General features: G+C 47.2%; 1 protein-coding gene across 1 annotated transcript in view; it reads right to left on the bottom strand.

Annotated features, from left to right (window-relative positions):
- SLC1A3 (solute carrier family 1 member 3) overlaps window positions 1–10,688 on the bottom strand; it is a 63,859-nt gene extending 53,171 nt beyond the window's left edge. Inside the window, exons 1-3 of the mRNA XM_044294630.1 lie at window positions 10,587–10,688; window positions 8,606–8,881; window positions 96–233 (exon numbers count right to left, since the gene is read on the bottom strand). Coding sequence (XP_044150565.1) covers window positions 96–233; window positions 8,606–8,786 — 319 coding nt within the window. The 5' untranslated portion in view covers window positions 8,787–8,881; window positions 10,587–10,688. The remainder of the gene's footprint in view (window positions 1–95; window positions 234–8,605; window positions 8,882–10,586) is intronic.
- Between the last annotated feature and the right edge of the window lie 357 nt (window positions 10,689–11,045).

Raw genomic sequence — 11,045 nt, forward strand, 5'->3', positions numbered from 1 at the left:
CCTAGATGCAATATCAGAGACAACCTGTGGACAGGGGTGGCGCTGTTTCTGGAAGATAGTGGGAATAAGAAGATGAAGGAGAATTTTGTTCCTACCTGTAACCAAACTGGATACAATGAGAGGAAGGACGAGCATCTGGAGCATTCTCATCAGCAGCTCTCCAGGAAAGGAGAAGTACTTGATCTCCCGGAAGGACATTTTATACGATCGGACAGAAAATCCCAGGATGATACCTGCAGGAAACAACAAAATGAGTCACGCTGAAGAACTGCTACTTTTAATACCCTAAAAAATATCAGATCTGTGACTGAAAATAAAACTTCTGCATAAATATCCTCAAGATATCATCATATAAAAAATATAAAATTCATAATAGGGGATAGTCATAGTCGCTTACAAGAAATGGTAAGAAAAGCACCTTTAAATAGAAGCTTGTGTTACAGGACGCCTTTTAAAGGCGTTCCAACCCCCATGCTGCATTCAATGGGTGTTCCAATCTTACCTGTGAACGGCAGAGATTAGAATACCCTTTAAGCTCACTTACAAAAGATCTGCAGTTAGCCAAGTTACCTTATAGTATTTTTGGTGCAGCAGTCAGGGAACTACAGAGGGGCCCTGGAAGCTGAGATATGAGGAGTGGTTTGAAAGTCCCAGATAGATCTGGTTATTTGAGACATATGTCCCCTGTTCCATCCCACATGGTACTGAAAAGCCATTTTCATATGATGCAGATTTTTTTGCAGAAATTCCTATAACTGTTCAATTTATTTGAATGGGGTAAGCAGGAACCCGCTGCAGAGACAACCGCATTCACAGGTATGGGGCTGGTGTGCAGTTTGAGAAATCACAGCAACAACCCCATAGTTGTCAACAATAGTCAAGTCTGTGTTTATTATCCCTGTACTGTGACATCACTGTGTTTATTATCCCTGTACTGTGACATCACTGTGTTTATTATCCCTGTACTGTGACATCACTGTGTTTATTATCCCTGTACTGTGACATCACTGTGTTTATTATCCCTGTACTGTGACATCACTGTGTTTATTATCCCTGTACTGTGACATCACTGTGTTTATTATCCCTGTACTGTGACATCACTGTTTATTATCCCTGTGCTGTGACATCACTGTGTTTATTATCCCTGTGCTGTGACATCACTGTGTTTATTATCCCTGTGCTGTGACATCACTGTGTTTATTATCCCTGTGCTGTGACATCACTGTGTGTATTATCCCTGTGCTGTGACATCACTGTGTGTATTATCCCTGTGCTGTGACATCACTGTGTGTATTATCTCTGTGCTGTGACATCACTGTGTGTATTATCTCTGTGCTGTGACATCACTGTGTGTATTATCTCTGTGCTGTGACATCACTGTGTGTATTATCTCTGTGCTGTGACATCACTGTGTGTATTATCTCTGTGCTGTGACATCACTGTGTGTATTATCCCTGTGCTGTGACATCACTGTGTGTATTATCCCTATACCGTGACATCACTGTGTTTATTATCCCTGTACCGTGACATAACTGTGTTTATTATCCCTGTACCGTGACATCACTGTGTTTATTATCCCTGTACCGTGACATCAGTGTGTATTATCCCTGTACCGTGACATCACTGTGTGTATTATCCCTGTACTGTGACATCACTGTGTTTATTATCCCTGTACTGTGACATCACTGTGTGTATTATCCCTGTACCGTGACATCACTGTGTGTATTATCCCTGTACTGTGACATCACTGTGTTTATTATCCCTGTACTGTGACATCACTGTGTTTATTATCCCTGTACCGTGACATCACTGTGTGTATTATCCCTGTACCGTGACATCACTGTGTGTATTATCCCTGTACCGTGACATCACTGTGTGTATTATCCCTGTACTGTGACATCACTGTGTTTATTATCCCTGTACTGTGACATCACTGTGTTTATTATTGCTGTTATCATGAAAGTTACATATTATCATAAATGAACCATTAAAAAGTGTCACTGGCTTAGAAATTAGAGCAGGGAGGTGACACAGAAAACAAGTACACAGCCACATATCAAAGCAGGTGTTAGCAGCAAAATACAAATGTCATATATGGCAGTCAGTATTGCGTCAATGCTGTCCCTACAGAGACTGGCTCTAGGAACCAGAAGTTTCTAATTACTTCTTTGGATAATGGGGGGCGGGGGGGGGGGGGGGCCGGCAGTGAAGAAGCTGTCCATCATAAGCAATTAGTTTGTAGCTTTCAATTCCCAAACGGCTTCTGAGAAATGACAGCCGAGATCTGATTGGTTGCTTTGAGGTCCACTTTTTTCTTGACTTGGTCAAAGCTGATTTCAGCAGAATATGGTGCTGTTTATTGTATTCTGTATTCCTGTATTCTGTGAATGGCTTATTTATAGGGATGAGCGGACCCGTGGATGTTCCGGTTTGCCGTTTTTCGGCAAACCCCATTGAAGTCAATGAGGACCTGAACTTTGGTGCACTAAAATGGCTGTAAAATAGTCGTAGTAAGGACTAGAGGGCTGCAAAAGGAAGCAAAATGGGGGTAAGAGCAGGACAATTGCCCTGCAAACAAATGTGGATGGGGAAATGACATAAAATAACATAGAAATAAAATAATCTTGAACTAGGAGGCGAGGGTCAAAGTGGAGTAGGAGGTTGAGGTGGAAGCGGAGGAGGAGGTTGAGGTGGTAGTGTAGGTGGAAGCAGAGGAGGAGGTAGCCAACACTGTTTTTGTTGTTTTTTTTTAACCTTATAAATTTGGGAAGACCCCAAAACATTGGAAAATAGAAAAGAGAATGCAAAGAGAAAGTGCGCTGCAGTATAACAATGGCTGGGTGAGGCCGGTATACATGTCTATTCTGCACAAGGTACGGACAGGTCCTGTGGGATCCAAGCCTGGTTCATTTTAATGAACGTGAGCTTGTCCACATTGGCTGTGGACAGGCGGCTGCGCTTGTCTGTGATGACGCCCCCTGCCGTGCTAAACACACGTTCGGACAATAAACTGGCCGCAGGGCAGGCCAGCACCTCCAAGGGGTAAAGGGCAAGCTCAGGCCATGTGCCCAATTTGGAGACCCAGAAGTGGAATGTGGCAGACCCATCATTCGGTACGTGTAGGCGTGTGCACACATACTGCTCCACCAGGTTGGTGAAATGCTGCCTCCTGCTAAGACGCTCCATATCAGCTGGTGGTGCTGGTTGTTGTGGCGTGCTGACAAAGCTTTTCCACATTTCGGCCATGCTAACCCTGCCTTCTGAGGTGCTGGCGGTGCCCCAGCAGCTTGTCTACCAGCGTGCGCTTGTACTCGCGCATCTTCCGATCACACTCCAGTTACGGAATTAAGGACGGCACGTTGTCCTTGTAGCAGGAATCCATCAGGGTTACCACCTAGTAATCAGCACTGGTCAGAATGTGGGTAACTCGTCAGTCGTTGCGCAGGCACTGCAGCATGTAGTCGCTCATGTGTGCCAGGCTGCCCAGAGGCAACGACAAGCTGTCCCCTGTAGGAGGTGTATCGTCTGTGTCCTCTGTATCCCCCCAGCCACGCTCCATTGATGCCCATAAGCTGCTTTGGGTGCCACCCCGCTGTGAACACTGTTCCTCCTCCTCATCCTTCAGAACTGTGTCCTGGCTGGACAGTTGTGTACCTGGCCTCTGTTGGTGCAGGAACCCAACCTCCGAGCCACTTGTGAATGACTGGCCTGATAACCGCGGAAATGATCCCTCTTCCTCCTATGCCACATCCTCTTCCATCATCGTCCAAAGTGTGAGGACTGCGACATCAGCACTGGCCATGTTGGTGGAGTACTCGAAACAGCGCAACACGGCACACACGTCCCGCATGGAGGCCTACTCGATGGTGAAGTGGTGCTGTTCCGCAGAGCGACTCACCCGTACGTGCTGCAGCTGAAACTCCACTATCGCCTGATCGCACAGTCTCTCCAGCATGTGCAAGGTGGAGTTCCACGTCGCGTATGAGGCGGTGAGCGGGAAGGACAAAGTTGCGCTGCAGCGCAGACAGGCGAGCAGCAGCAGGGTGATGACGCTGAAAGCGCGCACAGATGGACCGCACTTTCTGCAGCAGCTCTGACATATTGGGGTAATTTTGAAGGAACCTCTGCACCACCAAATTCAGCACATGCGCCAGACAAGGGATGTGCGTCAAACTGACTTGCCCCAGAACTGCTACAAGATGTCACCTATTATCGCACACCACCAGGCCGGGCTTGAGGCTCAGTAGAACCAACCACTCATCGGTCTGTTGTTCAAGGCCCGTCCACAGCTCCTGCGCGGTGTGGGTTTTTTCCCCCAAACAGGTGAGTTTCAAAACTGCCTGCTGACATTTACCCCTGGCTGTGCTGAAGTTGGTGGTTAAGGTGTTACGCTGACCGGCTGAGGAGGCAACGATAAGTGTTTTGCAATCCTCGGTGGTGGAAGGCCATGCGCCAAAACTGCCATCTGCCTCAGGCCCAGCCACCACTGCATTTACCCAGTGTGCAGATAGAGAGATATAACGTCCCTGCCCGTGCTTACTGGTCCACGTACTGGTAGTTATGTGAACCTTGCCACAGATGGCGTTGCGCAGTGCACACCTGATTTTGTCCGCCACTGGGTTGTGCAAGGCAGGGATGGCTCGCCTGGAAAAGTAGTGGCGAGAGTAGTCATTCTGTCTCCACCAGACGGAATGACAGCATTTCAAAGGCCAGTAATTTTGAAGTGCTGGCATTCAGGCCCAGTGGGTAGGGGGGTACTTCCTCTTCCGTGTTTGGGGAATAACAGCTGAACGCTTCCATGGGACAATGTGGAGATGCTTGGTGACAGTGGTGGAGGTGGTGGTGTTGCTGGCAGATCCTCTGTTTGCGGGGTGGCAGGTGCCATTGTCACTCTAGAGGTGGATGAAGAGCCGAGACTGCAGCAGAAGAGGGACCAGGAGGAGCCAGAGACTTTCTTGGTTTTTGAGGTGTCTACTCCACTGCAGCTCGTGCTTTGCATGTAGATGCCTGGTCAGGCTCCGATTGCACAGCGTGCAAACCACTCGCGTCTTGTCATCAGCACATTGTCTGAAGAACTGCCACGCCAGGGAACTCCTTTGAGTTGGCTTTGGTGTGCTCGGTCCCTTGGTGCGGTGGGCAGTAGCAGGCATACTGTCTAGGGGACGGCCACTCCGCTTTTGCACCCTGCTCCCTCTTTTGCTGTGCGGCTGGTGCTGTGTGACCACCACCTCTTCCTCTGAACTACATCGGTCACTCGCATGACCTTGATTCCATGTGGGGTCTAGGACCTCATTGTCCTCCACATCATCTTCCACCCAGTCTTCACCTCTGCCCTCCTTGCCGGTCTGCACACTGCAGAAAGCCGCAGCAGTTGGCACCTGTGTTTCGTCATCATCCGAGACATGCTGCGGTGGTCCTTCCATGTCCTAAAACATAAGTGGTTGGGCATCGGTGCACTCAATCTCTTCAACTTCTGGGACAGGGCTATGTGGACGGCCCTCGGAAACCCTTCCAGCAGAGTCATCAAAAAGCATAAGAGACTGCTGCATGACTTGGGGCTCAGACTGCTTGGCTGATTTGCAAAGAGGTGAGGTGAAAGACAGATGCCCATGGGCTGCAGGTGCCAACTCTGCGGTTTCAGCAGGAGACAATGTGAAGGAACTGGAGGCACTGTCAGCCATCCAATCTACTATCTCCTGTACTTGTTCTGGCCTCACCATTCGTTCACCGGTATTTGGGCCTACAAAATAACGCTGAACGTCCTGTCGCCTACGTGCCCCTGAGGAAGGTGTTTAATTTGTGCGTGTAGCTGGCACAGATCGACCAAGTCTTCTCCCTGCAACAGAAGCTCCACCAGGTGCACCACGACCTGGGCCATGTCCCTTATTTGATGCTCTCCTCATTCTTTGAGGTCACCCACCGAACTAACAGACGGATGAACTATATAAATTTCCCTGTCACAGATGCAGTGCAGGTGTACCTCACACAGAAAATGGGTATATGATGGGCACCGAACTAACAGACAGATTAACTATTATATTTCTGTGTCAGGGGTACAAGGATGGCGCACTGCACCCACAAAAAAAAATTAAAAAAAATCACTATAGGTCACCCACAGAATTAACAGACAGATTTATTATTATATTTCTGTGTTAGGGGTGCAAGCTTGTGTATTGCACCCACAAAAAATCACTATAGGTCACCCACAAAACAAATAGCCAGATTCCTAGCACTGTCCCTCACTTCAGCTGCTTCCTGTCCCTGCACTACTCAGAGCTGATGGGCGGTGCTACACGTGATCCAGCTTGTATAGAGGCTGGGTCACATGATGCACCGGCCAATCACAGCCATGCCATTACTAGGCATGGCTGTGATGGCTTCTAAGTGCCCACAGCTTAAAAGCTTGTTGATTGGCTGCCCTGCAGCCTTTCAACAAGCTTTATTAAATGCCCAAAATCAAACTTTTCCAGCAAAGTTCGGGTTCGCTCAACACTGCTTATTTAGAAGGAAATCTGAGATGCACTAACAGTCATCAGAATATGGCACTGCTAATGGCAGCCTGCATTCTGTCAATGGAGAATTTTGAAGGGGATCAGAGATGCAATAATAGTCATCAGAAAATGGTGCAGCCTGTATTCTGTAAATGGAGAATTTAGAAGGGGATCTGACGCACTGACAGTCATCAGGATATGGTGCTATTTATGGCAGCCTGTATTAAGGCTCCACTTTCATCCGGCAGTAGTGCAGCAGTCAGGCGACCGAGGAACTACTGTGCCCAAGCCTTGCAGGCAGACATTCATCACTGGCCTCAACATAAAATAGCATTTCCAGACTAGTAAATACCACATTTCACAAAAAAACAAAACAAAAAAAAGGGCAAAGTAAATCCCACAATAAACATGCAGTCCCAACATTCCCATTTTGTTATTCTGCAGGGAGAGATAATCGGTTGCTAGAGATTTTTTTTGCAGCAGCAGCTTGAGGCCCTCTCCATAAGCATGGTCAGATGTCAGGCCAGGCAGTTTTAAAGCCAATAAGAAATGCAGCTTTGGATGGGACTAGTGTATAAGACACAATGTGAGATGACTGCATTTTCTAGTGAATGAGGCTCTTCTCTCTTTCAGTGAATTAACTTTGGCCGCACACGACATTAAAACATTTGCCAATGAAAACAGCATAAAACATAACAAAAAAGGAAACATAATAAGCTGGCATTGTGACGGCCGCCTGCAGCGAGAGCCACATGACTTACATAGTAAAGAGAATCTACTATGGAATGTCATTTTACTTGCTGGCTACTTTTGTACATAGTCTGTATGTTTGCATAATATTCAGGGGCACTCGGAGTCATTATGGGTCTGTATTTGGACCTGTAAGTGCTCCATGTGCTACCTACCTGTATTGAGGCCTTCACAAGGGACTATATCATCCCCCAGAACTAACATTTTAGAGGAGAAAGGCTTTATAATGCACCACCCCATGGCACATGTCTGCATACAGTAGATATGTAGCTGTATCACAGCAGTGTGCATGAGGCCCAATAATACTAATAAAAGCCCCTACACAAGCATCCATGTCATATTATGACCTGCTGACCTATGAAAGGGGCGAGGGGTCCACTATGGCTCTTGAATATGGAGGAACCCCGAGTGTCACTGAATGCAATGGTTAGTAGATAGAGATATAGAGACAGACAGCTATTCTAGACAATGCTCTGTGAGCTCAACAGTCCAGACTCCTCCAGACTGATACATTGTAACAAACCTGCAGAGAGATCTGCGCAGCTGTTGCTGATGTGTCTAGCGCACAGAGCATTGTCTACACTGGATACAATTGTACTAGTTTGTTACAATGTATCAGTCTGGAGTCCGGGCTGTTTAGCTCACAGAGCATTGTAACAAACTAGCAAAGTTGTATCCAGTCTAGACAATGCTCTGTGAGCTCAAGAGCCTGGACTCCAGACTGATACATTGTCTAGACTGGATACAACTATACTGGTTTGTTACAATGTATCAGTCTGGAGTATGGGCTGTTTAGCTCACAGAGCATTGTCTAGACTGGATACAACTCTGCTAGTTTGTAACAATGCATGAGTCTGGAGTCCAGGCTGTTTAGCTCACAGAGCATTGTAACAAACTAGCACAGTTGTATCCTGTCTAGACAATGCTCTGTGAGCTAAACAGCCCAGACTCCAGACTGATACATTGTAACAAACTAGCACAGTTGTATCCAGTCTAGACAATGCTCTGTGAGCTAAACAGCCTGGACTACAGACTGATACATTGTCTAGACTGGATACAACTATACTGGTTTGTTACAATGTATCAGTCTGGAGTCCGGGCTGTTTAGCTCACAGAGCATTGTCCAGACTGGTTACAATTGTCTCCACTTTTGAGCTGACATCAGGACCAGCTATGGACAGCTTTACTGCCTCTGTAAACAAGGGTATTCCAATTCATTGACAGAGAGCAGAGATCCTGGAAATTGTGAAGAATTAAAATGCAAAGTGTACTAGAAAGCCGTGGAGTTTGCCATTTATACAGAGATTAACCTTTAGTTATGTAAACATCCTTTAATAAAGCCAAAGGCAGAAGATCCTACTCACCAACAATGACGGCGATGACTGTGAACAGGACAAAGCCATTCTTCACGAAGAAACTTCTCACGTCGTCCTTCGTGATGTTCTGCATCTTCTTCTTGGCCAACATGGAGCGTTGGCGCACACCTTGCTGGAAGCGCTCCATCCTGTTCCCAGATCTTGGGTCTTCTCCGTTGCTTTTCGTCATCTGTGCCAGTTATAGACCACTCTCCTCCCAGTCTAATGGCCACTGGAAATTCCAGTGGATGATCAAAGGCAGCAGGTCGAGCCGGTAAAGTAGAGCTGTAACACAAGACGTGAATGAGCTTTTATAGGGATCCAGACACAAATCTGAGCCCTGCCATCTACCGCCACCAGGCTCCACCGCAGGGACAAGACCACTGGGCAGTGAAATGTGAAGGAAGATAGATAGATATGAGAGACTTAAGTAACCGTCACCTCTCCGAATGCGTCTGAGTTTCCCCATGAAATAATAATTCTGCAGCATCTTTTCTTATAAATGTTCTTTGTGTCGTTTCTCTGTTATTTTTACTAGAAATGTATTAATATGTTGGTAACTGGGTGTGAACCGTTCCTCTTATCACAGGGGTGGGCATTGTGAGCACTGATGGGCAATGTCAGACCGTGTAGCGACACACCTTGTTTTCAATGTAGTCATACATTTCCAGGAGGAATAACAGAGGAACGGCACAACATAGCATTATCAAAATAGATGATCTGGAATTGTTATTTTATGAGGAATACAATGATTTCCTGAAACAGACATGTCAGGAGAGGGACTGTCAATGCACCGGTTACAATTAGAGCGTCAGCACCGAGGATATCTTAGAACGTTCCATCCTTCCATGGATAGAATCGTTTCTAGTCTTGTACTGTAGCAAAACTACAACTCCCAGAATGCCCTGACAGCCACATACACCCCTTGGGCTCTAGTCAGGAGTTTGTCAATTGGCTTTACATAGGACTGCAGGAAATCCTACTAGATAGCGGAAAGTTATCAGGCTCCAACAGTCCAACCTGAAAGGTTAAAACATTTGCTGAGATGCGGCAGAGCTGAACGTGCATTTGCATAGCGCTCTACGTTAGAACCATGCAGTGCGCGTCACGTCCAGCATTATTAGGATGACGCCGCTTGCAATGTTGTGACCGTCTGAACTCTGCTACATCTCTACACATGTGCAATTCATAGGAGATGTTTGGCTTCAAACCAAAGCTTCGTTTTCATTCAGAAAAAAAAATATTATGTAGCAACACGAGTGACGTGATCATCGCCTGGAGCTCTCCAACCGAGCACACGCTGTCTTTTTCATGGAGCTCATGTAGCAGAGCCGAGTTTGTCACCTAATGATCACAGCCGGTAAGTTCACAGCCTCCTGCCTTATCTTATCATGACTGCCTTGAGGTGACAAACTCAAGCCTGCTACACCAGCAGAGGCGGTGGCCCCGTCTGTGTCCCTCATCAGCAACACAGGGCGGATTGTTTGAGCTTGAGCAGCAGATTTCAAGCAAACTGTGAAGGAATGTGCGCTGCGCTTTGATCTGCTAAACAACTGATGAATGAACATGGGGGGGACCTATTTATTTTCATTCAGAGTGAAAATAGATGCAGATGTAGCAGAGCCAGTTTTGTCATTGCACATTGTAAAGTGACTTGCAGTTTCTGCAAACTCATCTCTACTACATCTGAAAAAACAAACAAAAAAACCGCAGCCATTCCTGTCACCTTGTGAACGGGGGCTGGGCTCTGTATTGCGAAGGCACCATCCCAAAAATATCATGAAGAATAAAAAAAAAAAAAAGTGAAACAGTAAAAATAAGCAAGTAATGTATAATATGGTGCAATGATACAAGTACTGGATACTTTGGGGTCAGGCTGTGACCACAGGAGCTTGCAATCTAACCCATTCTTACATCACATTCTTCTGCTGAGAAGGAATTTGCCTCCTTTGTCCATGCATGAAGTTCTTTTTGAAGGATTTGGACTCACCTTTGTGTGCAGGAGGCTGGAGATGGGGCGAAGGACCCTCCAAGGAGCAGAAGTCTCACAGAGTGGAGTTAGGGAAGGAGCATGTGTTCTCCAGCAGCTCAGTCTGTCTGACTTAAGACAAGGGGTGGAGACCGCTCAGCCAACGAGAGGGGGAGAGGCTGCAGCTGAGGAGGAGGCCCTGCCTCCACAAGCAGCCATCCTGCTCCTCTCTTCTAGCTTTACCCCCTCCAGGGTTTCAGATCCTGGGGTGTCAGGTTCTGGGGTGTCAGATCCTGGGGTGTCAGGTCCTGGGGTGTCAGATCCTGGGGTGTCAGGTCCTGGGGTGTCAGATCCTGGGGTGTCAGGTCCTGGGGTGTCAGATCCTGGGGTGTCAGGTCCTGGGGTGTCAGATCCTGGGGTGTCAGGTCCTGGGGTGTCAGGTCCTGGGGTGTCAGATCCTGGGGTGTCAGGTCCTGGGGT

Source organism: Bufo gargarizans, chromosome 5 (genome assembly GCF_014858855.1).
Source record: "Bufo gargarizans isolate SCDJY-AF-19 chromosome 5, ASM1485885v1, whole genome shotgun sequence".
NCBI classification, from domain to species: Eukaryota; Metazoa; Chordata; class Amphibia; order Anura; family Bufonidae; genus Bufo; species Bufo gargarizans.